Source organism: Apteryx rowi, unplaced genomic scaffold (assembly GCF_003343035.1).
Source record: "Apteryx rowi isolate R43461 unplaced genomic scaffold, aptRow1 scaffold_244, whole genome shotgun sequence".
Classification (NCBI taxonomy): Eukaryota; Metazoa; Chordata; class Aves; order Apterygiformes; family Apterygidae; genus Apteryx; species Apteryx rowi.
The window spans coordinates 304576-322981 of NW_020448797.1; the positions used below are offsets into that span (position 1 = coordinate 304576).

At 34.7% G+C, this 18406-nt stretch overlaps 1 protein-coding gene across 11 annotated transcripts in view; it reads right to left on the bottom strand.

Moving 5' to 3' along the window:
* Nucleotides 1–756: 756 nt before the first annotated feature.
* The window catches only part of RBM26 (RNA binding motif protein 26), a 68682-nt gene continuing 51032 nt past the window's right edge, over nt 757–18406 (bottom strand). For 5 of the 11 annotated variants that reach the window (XM_026066607.1, XM_026066606.1, XM_026066609.1 and 2 more), the window contains 4 exons: nt 18124–18210; nt 14555–14668; nt 6580–9703; nt 757–4507 (listed from right to left, as the gene is read on the bottom strand). In XM_026066607.1, coding sequence (XP_025922392.1) covers nt 9614–9703; nt 14555–14668; nt 18124–18210 — 291 coding nt within the window. In that variant the 3' untranslated portion in view covers nt 757–4507; nt 6580–9613. The remainder of the gene's footprint in view (nt 4508–6579; nt 9704–14554; nt 14669–18123; nt 18211–18406) is intronic. The other 6 variants (XM_026066601.1, XM_026066600.1, XM_026066604.1 and 3 more) reach the window with 6 other exon arrangements.

Below are 18406 nucleotides of genomic sequence, written 5' to 3' on the forward strand. Positions count from 1 at the left end.
GATCATACAAATACGTGTGTGCCAAGCACATAGGAGGGGCAGGTGTGATCATCCAGGCTCTTTTTTAATGGTGGCACAGAACAAGACTATTTGTGAGAACATTTTGTGCAACTTAGACCTGGCCATGAAAGAGTTACTCCTGCACTATCTAGAAAATGAGTTCTTGAAAACACTGTAAAGTTCAGCAGTAGGTAGAAATTATTTAAATTTTTAAAGCTAAAAGATAGCTCAGTATTTGTTAATTCAGAACGACTCCAGAGAGTAATTCATAAGCTTCTAAATTAATATTTTTAAGGAGGTCATAAAATGTGAACTTTAGTAACTGCTACAGCCAATCAAGCTACCATCAATTCTGGCTTAGACTACTAAAACACTAGTAATTACCTACTGAAATTACTTTAAAAGTTTAACAAAAGCTTATCTATAGATAGTACTGTAGCATGATATGCTGTCATCTTAAAAATGGTAGTGTAGTGAAATGTTATTGGTTAATTTTTTTATGTTTTTCAGATTCCAGTTTTTGCAACTTATTCCCCTAATACAAAGCTAATTCCCCAGTGTTTTCCTTTYCTAAAATGAGCAAGTAGTCTTCAAAAAATTCAATATATAATAAATTTGCAAGTATGGCCCAGGACAACAGCAAACCCATCAGGAAACATTACAGTAAACGATGATGGAAAAAGAAACAGCACTTACACAGAATCACTTTAAAGGATGCTTAGAGATAGTTCAATACAGAAAAAGAAGAAACATTAATACATTTAAAATGCTTTTAATATTAAAGTTATCAAAATATATATTTAGTGAAGGAATACAAATAATATTTTGGGTCATTCATCAATACAAAATTGCAAATACAGACAATATTGACCTGTTATAAGTTAACAAACCGTAATGGTTCCACAGCTTTTCATTATATACTGTCAGAAAAAGTGTTCAGTTTCATTCTGTTATACTGCCAATATCCTTACATGATTTTTATGCAAAAGTTATTTTGTAATTCAGGTCAGGAAATAAGTCTGCTACCAGCACAAGGCCCAACTCTCAGCTCCTTCCACCATAAAAGACAGAGGTACTTCCATTGCTCCTAGCTCTTTAATCTCACATTTTTCAGTAACAGAATACTCCCACGCTTACATTTGGCTACATCACAATAATGCATCTAAATACACAGTGTACAGGATGTTGGTTCTGAGAACAAAACAAAAACAAAAAAATACAAACTCTAAAATGAGAAAATACCTTTCTTGGCTTCCAGTAGCTAGTTTTGCAAAATGACAGATAAAATTCTAGCACAGCAAAAACAGCGACAGAAGTAGCTTGTAGCAGYCCCAGTGTTCAGATCCTGAATACTGGAAACAAATATTCACTAGTTATTCTCTTAGCATTTTAAAAGTAGACAGATGTTTTTCTGAAAGATATTGAACAAACATTCCTGGATATAGCAGCAAAACTCATTTTTCGCTCTGTATATAAAAAGATGAACTGATTTTGAAAGAGTTCTTGTACATAAGCAATTAGAGGCTCCATATCCAAGTCAATTACTGGAGAAACACATGGAAGCAAAGTTTTCAAGTACGACCAGATATTTCCCTTCACTCCAACAATTTATTTGAAACATGGTCACAAGTCCAATTACTGAGCTATGGAAAGTCCAACTTTTTGCATATCTATACTGTGCAGTTCTACATTGCAGCAGAGTTACCTGAACTTGCTCATTTGCAGCTTACTTGGTTACTTCCAATTTTGTGTTCTTGACAAAACTTTTTTGCCTTGTATATGAAAAAATGGTATTGTTGGGGTGGGTTGAAAATAACAATAGCAAGGAGAAAGGTTAAGATTGTAGAACTATGTAAACAAATAACTAGAATCCTTTCATTTCTCTCTGTTCTCTAGGGTAAAATATTCTCCATGGACAATGGTGGTGGAAAACATCATCAAAAATTGTATCAAAATATGTATGAGCACAGTATATCTCTTTGATTTGCTATCAAAATGGTAGAAATAGCATACAGGGATATATCATTTTAAACGTTATCTAATAACTCCCTGAGAACAGCAGTAGGAAAATGTTAAGCATCTATCAGATCTGGATACAGTTAGATGATTGTGATAAATAAAAACACAGAATTTTTTTCCAATACAAATTTTCAAGTATTTTTTCTCCCACAGACCTGTTGGTATGGTAAGGATTCCTTTTTTAAGTGGATTCAAAGATACCGACTTTTTGGTTTTCCAGGACTCAGTGATGTCTATCCACAGGTGATCATTAAAAAGAAAAATGTATAATAATCTCCACATAATTGAATTTGTGGATCAAGAGAAGCATAACAAAATCAGTGATACCTCAGCACTTTCTGATATCAAACTCAACTAAAAGAGGTAAGAAAACAACACATAATGAGTCAAACGGATATCCTTTGTGTTGTTGGCCTGAAAAGGATTTGTTTGCATGGATGTTGCATATTTAGAATTCCAAGTGTAAAGATCCATGGGTTTCAAGTAGCTTCTGGACGCATTCAGGCAGGACAGTTACAGATAATATAATACTATCAGAAGTATCACTATGAACAAGTATTCCATACTGTGGTTGAAAAATTATCTCATGTAATTACATGTCACCAGTTGGTTAATTCTTTGATGTATTTAACATGAGTCTACCATAAAACAAGATAACTGGCTACAGTTGTGAAATTTCTTCGCCCCATGGTAACTTAGTGATTTCTTTTGTAGTTTATAAAAAAAAAAGCATAGTGTCCTCTGCCACACACGTTTTCCAGCTGGGAGTTAGTTTTCTGTTCACTACATATACTCTATTCTAGAGCATAAACATATGCTTAGAAGATTGATTTTTACAAAAAGCTTTGACAAACAGGATGTAGCTGCCCAAAGTTTTCTGTTACATCAGCTGTAATCTCTGAAAAAGTAATTCAGCTCCCAGAGCAGAAAAGGAGATGTGTATGTGTCTCTTGCAACACAGAAATGTTCTTCTATTTTATCCAGATTTAAACACTTGGAGTCATGTTTTATCATTGGTACCTAATTCCAAAGAGACATAACTTGTATCAGTTCACAAAAAACAGAATTTCTGCGGACACGCTAGAGATGTATACAAGTTTCTGCAAGAAACGCAAATATTAGTATGAGAACTGAAACAGGGGAAAATACCACAGAAGCGTCGAAATGGGAGCAAATTATTTCCCATTACTGTCAGTTTCACTTGCGTAGCCATAGTGCCCCCTAGCATTCAAAAGAGAAAATACAGAGCTTCAGCTCAAGTTAACAACTCTCAAACTCAGACCTGCCTTTTTTATCCAGAGAAAGGACAGTTTGCAAATGTGAGAAGGAACATTTCTTCATGTTAAAAACAAGTGGCTTTAATGGAAAGGACACTTTTTGCAGCTTTTATGGAGCCAAGTCCTGCAGAGCTGAGGAGTTCTGTAAAATGAGAGTAAAAGGCATTTCTGTGCTTTCGCAGATCTCACCTACACCACATATGCATTAGCAACACGCACACAATTTTGGCATAGGGATATGGATTTTTACATGCACAGGTCAACATATGTATTTGTCAAGTCTTTCTTTTCTCTACTACCAGGAAACATTTTGACTCAAACATCTGTATTACACAAAACACTGTGCAAGATGAAGAATAAATTATGACCTTTAAAACCTAAGAAACTTTTCTCATTTCCCTAGAGAGCAAATTATTGTATAAAGAGGCAGCTTAGTATGCCTTAGAGCAGAGAAATCTTCTATCTAGTTGCAGATCATTAGGAAAACATCTTGGATAAGTTAGTGTTTCTTTTTACCTTTGCAGTTAAAAGAACTAAGCCTAAGAAGCAAAAGTCATTCTTTGTCAACTGAGAAATAGTCATTTGAGCTGTTCCAGTTCTGAGGCCTGTAAATAAAATTACATATAAACTCTATAGCTTTTCAGAAGGAACTTTAAATAAATAAATATATATTAAAAATATATATGCTAGATGACATAAAAAGATCTGCTTTTTAAAAGAAAACATTTACCATCAAATTACTATTCAAAATCTTACATGAAACTGCAACATAGAAAAGTAAGATATTTTATACATATAGTTAAAAAAAGGAAAAAAGAAAAAAAAAGCTTGATCAGTACTGCTAACTAAAGAAGACTTTACCCTCTCTGTATCCAAAAGGCCAAAATAAACTAGCAGGTCTACTGCAGATGTTTCTCAGAAAAGTGAATTTTGGAAAAGTGCCCCACAATTTTATTTATTTTTTCTTCCAGTTGCTAGGCAGGAAATGTTAAAATCCAGTTCATCAACTAGCACAGACAGATTTGCTGAATGTAATTTTCTAGTCTTTGTCAGAGAAAGGTAAGAAACTGAATTAGTCTGTTGTGCTAACAAAGCAGGCAGGATCCTGGAATTCAAAAATCCATCAGAATTGTCAAAAACATTGTAAAATACCATACGGTCAGATGAGATGATTTTCAAAGACATCAACTGGTCGCAGCATTACAAGCTTACTGTAACAAGAAGRAAAAAAGCAATCTTCAGTCAGCTGGACAACGTACAAAGTATCAGCATTCAAGTACTCTTTAACAATAACACATACAGAAGGAATTTAAAAGTAATGATCCAATAAGAAAAAAAGAGAAAAATTCCTTGCACAGAATGTTCTTGAAATCCCTCTCATTAGCGATCCAATTAGGTTTAAAGAGAATTAAAATAAAATACTGAAATCAGCAAAGTCCCTATTTTTGTTATAGGCATTTTTGACATCTACAGATTCAAAACATGGTTCAGAATGAAAAGAAACATGCCAAGACATATTAAGGTAAAAACTGAAAATAACTATTTTAGCAAAAAACAGTATTTAGGCAACTGTGTGACAAGCACACTAAAATGCTTGTAAAGATGTACATCAGTCCCCCAAAATATAAAGAGTTCATTTTCATCAAGAATCAGTTTACAGATTTTTTTCCTCAAAATAAAACTTTTTTTTTTTGAAATCTTGATCAAGAGATTTAAGAAATAGCTAGTTTGTCTGACTTAATAACAGAAATTATTTTGAAAGTAATTAAGTGCTGTTAGAGCAACACAGTGAGAATCCACCCTACTCCACTTAGAAATAGGATGATAAAGTCAAAATTGTTCAGATTTTCAAAACTTAAAAAATCAATCTAGGATTAAATCTGACATTACCTTTAGTAGCAACACTAGAACAATGATGAACTACAATAAACCGGGCATGTCTTCGGAAATCTATGCCTCTTTCTGTTACTTTGTGCATTGGCACAGCAGTTGTGTATGCCACGTGGAAGATCCCCCCCCGGCTCCTCCTATCCCAAGTATATTTAGCGGGACCTACTAGTCCAGGGATTAATTACAAAAATACAGGGGAGACAGGAAATTTCTAATCAAAATCACTTCTTTGAGTCAAAAAGAAAATCCTGCACATCTTCTGATGTTCTATACTCATTAGACAACTGACAGCTACAAAACCAAGAACATATGAAATGCATTTTCCTCTTGGAAAAGATACAAAAACTGAATTATAAAAGTCTATACTAAACTACCTTCTTACCTGAGGAAATACCTCCATTGTCAATAAAGTTAAAATACATGATCATGTCTGAAATTCTACATTTTGCTTAATGCTATACAGAGCATTAAGCCTTCCCACCTCCCATTAAATAGGTAAATCCTTAGGAAAGGACTTGAGGCAATTTCTTTCATAAAAACCAAGGTTAAGAAGAAATCCAGAAACCTCAGAAACAAATAAAAGGATTAGACACTTTTCCTCAAAAAATACTTGGGGGGGGGGGGCAGGGGGGAGGAAACGGCAGCAAAGGTTCCATACAAATACAAATGACCTTGTCCAGTCAATTTAGTATTATGACACTGTCAACTTCACCCAAGAATCCCCAAATAAATATACAGTTATTAAAAGTTACCCAAGGGCTGACAATTATAGTACAGTTTACTAGTTTGGGGACCTCTTCAGAGTAGATGGTCAACAACCAAACTGAGTGTTTTACATGAGGTATGCTCACAGGTATTCATGCTAGGCTCTTCTCGAATACCTAAGTTACCTGGTAATATTTTTGGATTCCTTGTCTAATCAAGGGATAGACACTGTTTTCAGAGAGTACTTTAGAACAGCAGCATAATTTAAGTGCCTAAAGTTATATGAATACTTTCCAAAGGCTGCTTTTTATATTTAAGAAATAGTCTTCCTTGTAAAATAAGTCACATACCTTGTTTCACTAATGAATACCTCATGTGTTTCTTTTCTGTATTGATTTAAGTGAGTTTTAAGAGAAGAAAAAAATATTAATAACACTAGAAGAAAAAACTATCAATAACACTAGCTATAAGTACTGCTTATAAGTAGTATGCCTGTTATTTTACTGTTATTCTATCTACTGTTTTGTAGATAGACCGTTGCAATTACTGACTTCTGTTACTTAACATTTTCTGTAGTTTAGCCAATATGGTTTACTACAATATTGTCACTGAAGTACATATCAGATCACATCTTATTCAAGTCCTTTATCATCTACCTAGACAAGAAAATACCTTCTTAAATGTTTACCTTTTTTTCCATAGAAATTTGGAAAAGTTTTCTGGGGATAAAACAAGATAACCCGTACTTGGTGTTTCAGACTATCAAAATCCATTTGCAGAACTGTTAAAAAAAAAAATAGAACGATTTAGCTAACCATAGCAGAGACATACTTGAGGAATACATCCAGCAGGATCAACTAAGAAGGGAATAAAAATCAGCAGGATGCTTGGCTGGTTCAGACAGGGGAGGACACTGCTCCAGATGACAGAGATTTCACTGAAGGCTATCTTAACAAGGCTCCAACTGAACGGAAACAACAGAGATGGTTAAGGTAGCAGCAAACAATGGGGAACACAGCTAGGCAAAGAACACAAGGACAGAGCAAGCCAAAAAAAATTCAAATCAAGTCATTTGATAGGGATAGAAATGCATACAGAATCAATTTAGACTGAGAGAGGGAACGGAATAGTATCCAATCACAGATTTTTTTTGACTGAAAACTAAACATCTGGGTTCATTTCTTAAAGTGAGAGTAAACCAAACCATTTTGATCCTGGTGGTTTTCAATAATTCAAAATGATGTAAGTAAACAGTAGGGGACAAAATACACATGAGTAGGAATTCCCTCCCCTTTTTTTTGGTGGAGGTGCGGGTGTGGAAAAGAACTTTAAAGGATTTATTCTCCTTACAGGTATAGCAGGATTCAGACAGTTATTAAGAAATGAATTTTGCATGGATGTGTTACCAGTCTGAATCCAAAACAAGCAAGCAAACAAGGAATGACCATGTTAAAGCGTGAAATCTCTAAAGTAAGGAAAGATTAAAGTAAATCATTACACACTAATATTTATCGTTAGCTTGGATTATGGCTGATGGTCAGTGAAGAGGTGGATTTGAGCAGCAAAGCATGCTATGCAATGACCTTAAGGTGGCATGCACAGTCTTTACCCATGCTGTACCTGTTCTGTAAGACAACGTATAAAAAATTTCCATCTCCTGGACTATCAGTCTGGCACCCTTCAGATGTACTAAATTATTAAAAAAGAAAAGTAGGAAATCTTGTATTTAACCCAGTGAACTAGAATAGTTCATTCGGAGCGCTGGATAAAAGGGTTCTTAAAATATTTTATTTTGCCTGAAATTCAGTGTAAAAGGAAATCATTTTCCCAAATACAACTCCTTATGGCAAGATTTAGAACTTACTGTAACAAGCATGGCAGTCGATTGTGAAATTTCAATGTGAAACTTGTACAAAAATTAAGTGCATAATGTGCAACAAGATATGCATACACACAGAGACATTAAAACAAAAACAAAAAACCACRGGATCCAGGCCTCCAAAAACCTTTAAACAACTAAAAAGCACAGAACAAAGAAAAAGTCTACAAGGGAAGTCCTATCTCTGGGATAGTACTACTTCCTGCCATTCCTGTTTTGGAATTAAAAAAAWTAAAAAAAAACAAAAAACAAGTTTAAAGCCTAGCAGTYCCCCCCACCCCCAAAAGGAAAAGAACAAGGCCTAAGGAAAATTGACTATTAACCAAAGTACTGTCCTTGACATCTATTTGATAAGTGAGATAGCAGCTTTGTATTGTACTCATTAATGAGTTGATGGGAAAAAAAAGGAACTCTCATACCTAATAAGTGGCCTTTCTTGTAAAAAAGCAGCAGCAGAATGCCACTTAAGGGAAGGAGAAACAAGTTCTTTAAGATGAGAGAGCTCCTTTACTGCAAAGGACTGGGGAGTTCCTCTTTCTAAGCAAAAGACAAACTTCAGATCTCACATAACAATGTCCTCTTAGAAAGCTCCAAATAATTAACTTTGTGGAGTCAGAACTGTACTAATACTTCACATATGTACATTAATGAATATATACGATATAGCATGAACTGAGTATCTGCCACATACTGCTTTTGAAATGGAAAAAGATAATTACAGACACACAAGAATAGAAAAGATACGTTAGCGTGTGTAGGCTTAAAGTTTTTAGACTAATACCTACCAAATATGCCACTTCTCAATGTATTTTTAGACTACATTTCAGTAGTGCATCTATCATTGTGGGATCAAGCTTTCTTCTACAGTTGCACAGTGTAGGTAAACAGAATGAATTCCTTATTGTTGAAACATTATTCTATTTAGAGTTTGATTTAATCAGTTTTAAAATTCAGAAGACATGCAAAGCTTTTATATGGCAGTAACGTACGCCTGTGTGTAATTGAAAGGAAACTTCTCTATTTCAAGTTTTATTTTTTTTATAGTCAATGTTACGTTAATGTAAGAAATAGTGATTAGAGCTCCTTTTGTGAACATGGGGGTGGGGGTTGCCATTTGGAATGGTCTTTTTTCTTTTTTCTTTTTTTTTTCTTTTTTCTTTTTTCATTATGAAGGACCATTGCCTTAGCTTTTTTGGTTATTGCTTTTTTTTTTCTTTTTTCTTTTTTTTTTTTCTGAAGACCATTCCATTTCTTTATTTTTTTAACATCTTAAAGTCATAAGGACTTATATGCAAAGCAGTCATACACTTTATCATTAAAACCCATAGGTAAAATACGTACACAAATCCAACAAAAGGCTAGTACATAGTAAAGCCTAAGCATACTACTATGCAATATTATGAATACATAACTTTAGAGACTTCGGTTTAGTACTGTTATCTATTCATTTCTGAAAACATTCACAAAGATTTTAAATGCAAATTTTCATTCCGTATCTGGAATAAAACAAAAATTATCTATGTTATAACAACTTTTGGCCATTTGTGTTTGACCAATTCCGTAAATTACAAAGAACCCAAAGAATTCTGTAACTTTCTGTAGAACTATGTAATAAAAACATTGCATATGTTCCTAGTATGATGTCTTTAGCAATCATTTACTGAAATGTAACTCAAACATCAATCTCTCAAAACATATAACTGATCAGCTGCTTTTTAGTCTATATCCGAATCCAACTTCACCACATTTAACAAAACCCTTCTTATTACAAAGATGCAGAAGTACATTAGGTAATACTAATGCAATGCAGGTGCAGTTCTAGCATTATCAGTGATCAGTTGAATCATCTTCTCCACGAACGAGATTCATTATCCTCCTCCTCTTCATCATCATCTTGAAGCAGTGAGTCATCCACCAGAGATTCCTCCTGAAACTTCAAGGGAAAAATGTGACAGTCTCTATGTTAAGTCAGAATATGTGAAAGATCAGAAGGCAATACATAAACTTCTGATTCACGAGATTTAATAAAGAAAATAGGTATTCATTTTTTAAAAGGTAAAAACAGTGACACTTTCAAAAAAGCATAGTGTGTATACATATATATATAAAAATATATATATAAAATTTTATAAACAGATGGCAAATGCAATTTGGTTTTCTTGTTTTAAGCAGACTTCAAAATGACCAGGAGATATGTACCTTTCTGATTCTTCACTATATCATCCATGCTTGAGCTGTTATGTTGCCAGGAATTTTAAGATGCTGCACTGAAAATTAATGTTAGCTTTCCCATGTTTGTAATAACTTTGCCTCTTTTCACTCCAAAGAGCTTAATCTACCTGTGCCTCAACAGCACAAAGTTTGACTCAGAATCATTTTGATTTTGACAGCTTAATCAAGCTCAAAACTGATCTTCCTAATCTTTATAATATCAGGGGAAAAAGAGTCTTTACAAAAATCTAGAAAAAATACATTAACAGATTTTCAATTTCTATACTGGCTTTCAGCAACAATAAAACATGTCAACAGACTACACAAATACAGCTTTGGCTCACTAAACAGTTCAGGCCAAGAGTTATGGGCTTCAGAAAGGCAAAGTTAAAAAAAAAAAAAGAGAGAGAGAGATGAACAGCGAGTCATGTTTCTATTTTGGCCTAAATATAGACACAGGGTGTATATATGAACTATCCACTGTCTCAGAACTTTTTAAAGATTACACACTTTGCACCAGTTTATGTATTAACTGCAACAAAAGGACTAAAACACCAGGATTTGCTTCCTAGCAAAGTCTCTTAACTATTAGGTTACAGTTATGCTCTTCCTTGCTTGTTCCTCCTGTCCCATGAACTGTAGAGCCTTTAATACAGAATTTCCAAGATTCACAGGAGGACGGCTGAGAGTGAAGTTAGAAAACCTTCCAGAGAGATGAGGCTCTAGGATGAGAAAAGCCTATAACTAAGCCCTCCCTCTTTCCAGTAGGCTGTTCTACAAGAGGGAGAAACTACTATCTTTACCTCTGCTTATGGAAAGTTCATTTTAAAAAGCAGCTCTGTTTACACGTTGTCTGATCCTAACAATGTACGCCAGGGATACTGTGGGCCAACCTAATATGTAGCAGCCTTATGAAGATTTAGTCTCCTCCCCATGTGTCTAGATGTCCAGCAGGCTAAAATATAAGGGGCAAGGAACCACTCAGCCCTGTCAAAAAGGAGTTCTGGGCTAGTGCGCAACGCAGAACTCGAAGGTGCCCAAGAGAAGGGGGGCATCAAGGATGATCACAAGCATGGAACCACCACCCTATAGAGAAACAACTAAACAGATCAGGATTCTTTGGCCCGGAAAAAAAAGTAACTTGGGGGAAGTATGACAGAATTCTGTAAAATATTAAGTGTCTTAGAGCTAAGGCGAAGAAGGAATGATTTTTTTTATATATTTTTTTTTGATACAAGAGAAACAGGGTATCAAAATTAAAGGCGAAGGCAGCAAGTCCAATCAACAGGTAATTATACTTGGTATGCACAGTTAAACAATAGCATTCCTTGTTGCAGGACATTATAGATGCTAAGTCTATTCAAGTTTCAAAGAAGCCCAACAAATTCATGGAATAGGTATCTAGAACAAGCTTTCAACTACAGAGACACTACCTTTCACTCAAGAGGTCCCTGAACTGCAAACTACTTATGATTAGAAGAGCAGGTCTACAATTGGGTCTCTTTTTCCCAGGAATCTGCTGTTGACTCAGTATAGTCAACTCTTTTGTTAGGCACCCAGAAGTAGCAAGTAAGACACGTAGCCAGTTTAGGTGCTTTCATAATTAAGTGGCTGCTCACCAGGGATTTTCTGGGCTGCAGTTTAGACTCTACAGCATCCAAGTCTAAAAAAGCCTTGCTTCAAATTTTCATAAGCAGACTAGGAGCCCTGGTTTATTACTGTTCAAGAACATCATTCTGCTGAATCACAGAGTCGCACAGAAATGCAGAACGGTTGAGGTTGGAAGGGACCTCTGGAGATCATCYAGTCCAACACCCCTGCTCAAGCAGGGTCACCTAGAGCACGTTGCACAAGATCGCGTCCAGGCGGGTTTTGAATATCTCCAGACAAGGAGACTCCACAACCTCTCTGGGMAACCTGTTCCAGTGCTCTGTCACCCTCACAGTGAAGAAGTTTTTTTCATGTTCAGATGGAACCGTCTGTGTTTCAGTTTGTGCCTGTTGCCTCGCGTCCTGTCTCTGGGCACCACTGAAAAGAGTCTGGCTCCATCCTCTCAACACCCTCCCTTTAGATATCTGTACACATTAATAAGATCTCCTCTCAGCCTTCTCTTCTCCAGGCTAAACTGATCTAGCTTATGATCTAGCTTATTTTCTTTAACAACAAGGTATTTCTTAGTTTTACTCAGGTCTTAAGCCTACTAACCCTATTTATCTTACTATTCCTTAGGTGAACTAAAATGACAGAGTTTAGACATGGAAAAAAAGAAGGAAAGCTTTTTCATATGTTTGTATAATAGCTGCTGTAAAACAAAGTTATATAAGCAGCATGATGAATTGCAAGTCCACAGAAACTCAAGTCATGTTACACATTTAACGAATGCATGATTGAAATTCAGGCCAGTGACTACAGGAAAAAAACACCCTGCTCTAATCCTACATAAGTAAAAATTTTAAACAATAGGGCTGTAGGATTTCTTTGATGCAACTGGTTGAACTTCAGCAAATGAACTTTATGTTCTTGAACTGGTTCATCCAGGACCTAGCAATTGTAACACTATACCGTACTTCAAATACTAATTTAACCAAATGCTAGAAGCAATGCAAAGGTCACTCAAGGAGAAAGAATTTCCCAATGATCAGCAAGTAAAAAGCCATTACATATAGAAATCTGATGAAGGTTGGAGGGACTAATTCAGTTGGAGAGAATTCAAATAAAATACAATCCTGTTATATAGGTAAAATAGTATTTTTGTATTAGACATTCAGTATTGTAAAGATTTCAGCAAGCACACAAAGGAAGTGAACATCTAGGGTTTTGATCCAAGATCAACTCATATACATTTTCCACAAAAATCATTAGCCAAGGGCTAACTGCAGAAATAATCCTGAGACACACAGATGAAAACAATTAAATTAAGAAAACAAAATTTGATCTCAGGAAAAGTATTAGAAAAAAATCAGCAGATAATAAATAATAACAAAGATCTACAACAAAGGTTAACATCCAAACCATGAAATTACAGAAAGTTTTAGATGGGTCCAACAATTCACAAATTACAGAAAACAGTCTCATGCAAGTCTTCTAAGTTTTCTTTTCATACTTGATGAGTCTTGTTGAAGAGGACGAACATCACCTAAAACAGATGCATCCCACCACCAAAACTGTTTTTCAACAGACAAGAGTTGTCAAATATCTAAGGCCTCAGGTCTTTTCAAGAGTGTGTAAATCTATGCTCTCCCTTTACCAGAGCGGCCAGTGCATATAGCTTGTTACTATCTTTCCCCCTTTTCCCCCTTCCTAACACAACCAAGAAGTTCCCTAATGTTCAATATTTCCAGGTGGGGGTAAAAGATAAATCCCACTGTATCTCACCTACCAATCAATTTGTACTTTCCTTTCTTTACTCTGCTGACATGTTTGTATATCCTTGCATGCCCTTTCCTTCATTAAGTAAAACAGAGATGTCTCAGCTTCTCAATGAGACCTCTCAATAGAGTCCTTCAAGTAACAAACATTGATGTCAATCTTCAGAAGCAATATAACCCTGAAGGAGAAGTGACAAAATACCCAAGATCCTCTACAGATTCCCCAACACAGCCTCATGCTTACTCACATCTTATTAAAAACTGAACACCACAAAGTGCAAAAAGATTAACTGAACTTGGTCATATCGAAATTTAATCTTGTGAAACAGCTTCTTTGGTAGGTATGCCAAAACATCACAGAGCAAAGATGCACACAAAATATTATCACAAAGTCAATCAAGGTGTACTTCTATTACTTCAGCTACTCTACTGCTATCACGTAGATACAGTTAACTCACAGCAAATGAATTAAAAGGAAGATTGTTTAACTTTTTCCAAGAGGCATTTATTTTTCACAGTTCACACTATAAGTATTTTGGGCATAATGAGCTAAACACATCATGAGATCTTTCCCCACTATTTCTAGATTAATCCAGTAAAGCTTTATCGTCAAAGCTTTACTATCTTTCAGTCCAAGATCACACAGCATCAACTTTTTTTTTTTTTTTTTTTAATCTGTATTGAATCCACTGTGAGTCCTTCTTGCACTATGAAGGAGGCTGCCACTCAGCAGGGGTGCTTTAGCTGTCTGAATGATGTTAGCAAAAGTTCTAAAAATATTCCTTCACCTGTATCCCCGAAGAGATATCCCTCTCTCTATAAAGGAAAATTAGATTCTGAACTTCAATCCTCTAAGAAATTAATGCCTCAAGTAGATTGGACAAATAACTGTTTTTGGATAAAATCCTCAACTTTTTCGGGCAAGTTCACACCCCCACCTCTAATTTTCTAAATATACCATCTAGAACTTTTTGTTGTGTAAAAGATGAAACATTCCTGCAAAGAAAAGTAAAATATCTGGACTATCAATAGGTTAGAAAACAAATATTATATTTACTGATAAATCTATTTACTGATATCAAAGATGAGAGTCAAATTCAGGAACAGAAGCATGAATTCACAGATCATTTTCAGAAAAGTAAAATGACAGACAGACAATATTTCACCTTAAACAACAACAACAACAAAAATAAAATAAAGCTTACTTCTTCTTCATCAGGTTCAGCTTCCTCTGTTTCAACAGCCGATATGTTAGCAACTGGTTTGTTCCATGCCAACTTTAACTCCTGTCCTTTAAACCGAGATCCATGAATTGCAGCCTAAAACAAATTAAAATTTTTTAGTTTAATGTTTCTTAATGGAGGAATATAACTTTCAGTAATGTTTCAATGCCAGAAATAAACTAACAGTCTGAGTTTTTTTTTGAAGAAAATCTGAGTTTTAGTTAAGTTCATAAACTCTCTCTGAACTATTGTTAATAGGTTAGAATTGAACAGATTTATTAACTACGCAGAGAATTCACATATCCATTCAGGAAAATGACTAAAACATAACCATAAGAAAATAAGGTTTGAAAATCATAAACCATTTGGTGATGTGGATAGCATTTTGAACCTAATATCTTCCTGCTTTTTTATTGTTTTTGTGGGTTCTTCACCTTTCAAAATTTGACACAAAAGATGAAAAAACAGTTAATGCATTACTTACTGGAAAAAATAAAGCATCCCACAATAAAAATGATTTGATATAAAAAAATACACTTTGTGATTACAACTTAATCTACTGGAAAATGTTCCACTTCCTGTAAAGCCTTTGTAATTGAAATGTAAAATTTTTTAACTTGTGGGATATTCATGCCTTTCTAAGTACCAGATGCATTAAGTGGCTGCTTTGGAAATAGTATGTTCAAATTAAAGTAACATGAACTAGCATAAATCAGCGTTAGCAACATTCCGAAATAACCGTCACAGTCACACAAGATTTATAGTACAATCTGAAAGTACAGCATAATGTGAAATGTAGAAACAATTACATGTTCAATGACATCTGAACATGAATTGTGTGATATTAAAGTCTCCAGGTATAAATTTTAAATCTGTACATATAAATTTATGATAAATTTAAAAGATTCTATGCCTATTAAAATGCAGCTCAGGACCTTTTTGTCCATGGTCTCATCACAATGTCACACAACTAGAATTTTTAAAAGTACTTATACATGACATTTAGGTCTAGAAACAACTTGTAATCTTTGGAAGAAATTACTACTACATAAAAATGCAACATTTTACAGCAGGGAATCCTCCTCTTCCTTCCAGGTTAAAACATATATGGTCATATAGCTTAAGCCTTTTTTCATTTAAGAAGGTAAAATATTAGCTACATTTACTTCACAATCAGCTTCAACAGAAGTTTTTGATGATTACATTCTACTTCTGTAACTTCTCCAATTACCAGTCTTGAAGTCTGCTTTACTAGAACATACAACTTCCAGACAAATATATTTAATATATTAGAATATCTTAGGGAAAATATAGACGTTTACTGTATTTGATCAAACACATTTTTCACAAAATTTCAATCTAAAAATGATGGTGCAATTAGGCACAAACTCAAATGAAAAGTTTTAACACTGTCTTTAACTGGAAGGTGAACACATCACACACCGATCAGGAATTTTGATCCAGCTCAAATCTCTTTCTAAAGCATGTATTCAAAACTTCTCCTTGATACCGCTTGGCAACTCCCCCTATTCTATTTGAGAATGACCGAAGCAAAACATACTGTTGTTCATATGGAGTGAAACACATCACCAAAGAAAATGCACACAACGTTGCCTTCCCCTTCTCCCCCAAACACGTCTCCCTTTCCCCCACCAATACCTTTCTGCATGCCCTGCATTAACCCGTCTCTTTTTCAGGTGCTTCACATCTCTAGGCCTCCACGTTTACTTGCAAAGTACTCCTGTCCTGTTCCCTGCTTTATTGGATACATAAATTTAGCTCTGTAGTGCTGATCTGAAGTGATTCTCCATACCAATTTTTAACAACAACAACAAAAAGTTGTAACAATAAAAACTGTACTTGGCTGACAAGAAGTTATCTCAAGAAGAATTTCTGTTCATAGTAAATATCCGGTCAACTGTTGTGAATCATACTCAATCTAGCATCAGTAAAAACTTTATTTGGATGGTCCGTAACAAGAAATCACTTCCAGGTCTTCTAGTTTTTTAAGAGGCAGTGTAAGTAAGTTCCTCTCAATACTTAATATATTTCTTATGTAAGCAACAACTAGGAAGCTGCAAAACCTGGTATCCAAATTTAGGAAGTGCCGAAATTAAAACTTCAACCTTAATTCAGTCTGCTTGTGTATACGTTAGTTATGACCACTTTTACCTGTGATCAGGTATTTCTCATTCTCCATAGAACTCATCTTGTTCACTGCCAAATCGCATTCCTTCAATAGACAGTTGTACAGTTCTGCTTTTTTCACTTCATCATTCAGTGAGAACACACATATACTATGCACCCCCACATTATGTTTCCTTTTTTACAGAATAGTTACAATCTCGATATAGTAGTGCTCATCACTATTGCATCTGTCAGTTTCATAGTGTTTCTATGCTTCTTTAATTCATCTTTGGGAAATGCCTCAAATTATTTCTCAAAATACATAACCATTCCTCTGATACTGTATGCATTCAAACTACAGCTCCCATTGACTTGCATCGTAAATAGTGGTATTTCTGTAAATCAGGTCGCTGGTCTCTCAAGATAAAGCATACAAAAAGAGCAAATTTTGGCTAGATATGAGAATTCTATTTGAGTAACTTCCACAAGAACAACTTTGTGGAAAATATAAACATAAAACGAAATCTTTTTATACAACCATATTAAGACCATGAACCCATTTTTTCTTCCTTCTGAAGTCCCCATTACTTTCAGAATACTCCTTTCCAACAGTGATGCAGGAATTTCACAGAAAACAATATTTTGCAAAACAACTGTGCCTAGGTTAATATACTGCCTGGAATACGGACTGAATAAGGCAGACATCCCACTGGGCCATATATATATATATACACACACACATATAAAATTTAGGTGTGTGTGTATGTGCATAAATATATGTAATCTATATATAAATTTACATATATATAAAAATTAAAAAGTCCTAATGACCCATATGTAAGGATGCTGAATTACAACATACCTCAACTTTTGAATTACCTACCAAATAATTCATTTTAGTCTCTAAAAGTTACTTCTGTGATTTCCTAAATTTTTAAGAAATATGCTAAAAAAGGAAAATCCCATCACATGAAATTACATGTACATTATCATAGGTCTTCAAGCAAATGTAACTCCAATTCATCACAAACAGAATATACAGGACCACTCTGTAGAATGTCAGTTAAAGCTTGAGGAAGACGGTGAGATACGAAGTCTTCAGATGAAGACAACTGGCAAGTAAATAAAGATAAACCAAGATATCCAGCCATGAATTCCTACATATTCTTCTTGATTTCTCTCTTACATCCGGTACTTGACTGCTTTGTTATAAACTTCCTCATTTACTAAGAACTTCAGTAATATCCTGGTTTGACAGATTCGTTCTACATTGTTTAATCTAGAAATAAACCTTTGTGTTAGACTTGTTTGAAAATACTCAGAAGCATTCAATTATTTTATAATTACAGCAAATTACTATATTTGATTGAATTTAGTACAGGCAACTATGCAAAAATATTTTTTTTAGCAAAGACTATACTCACAACTTCAGCTTCCGCTCTTGTCTTAAAGGTAATCACTGCATGGAGAGAAGAGTCATCTATCTGGCAATCTTCAATTTCACCATATTGCTTTTAATAAGAAAAAAATAAGCTCAGTGAAATAGTCCTCCCACCCCATAAATGTTGTCCTAAAGAGAATGCCCTAAAAATCACATTAAATTAGAATAACGTACCCTTTTACAGCCTTAATGACAATCAGAGCACTTGTCTTTGCAAGGAATACTATTATTTTTACATACATTGCTAAAACACAAAGTGCTGTAGC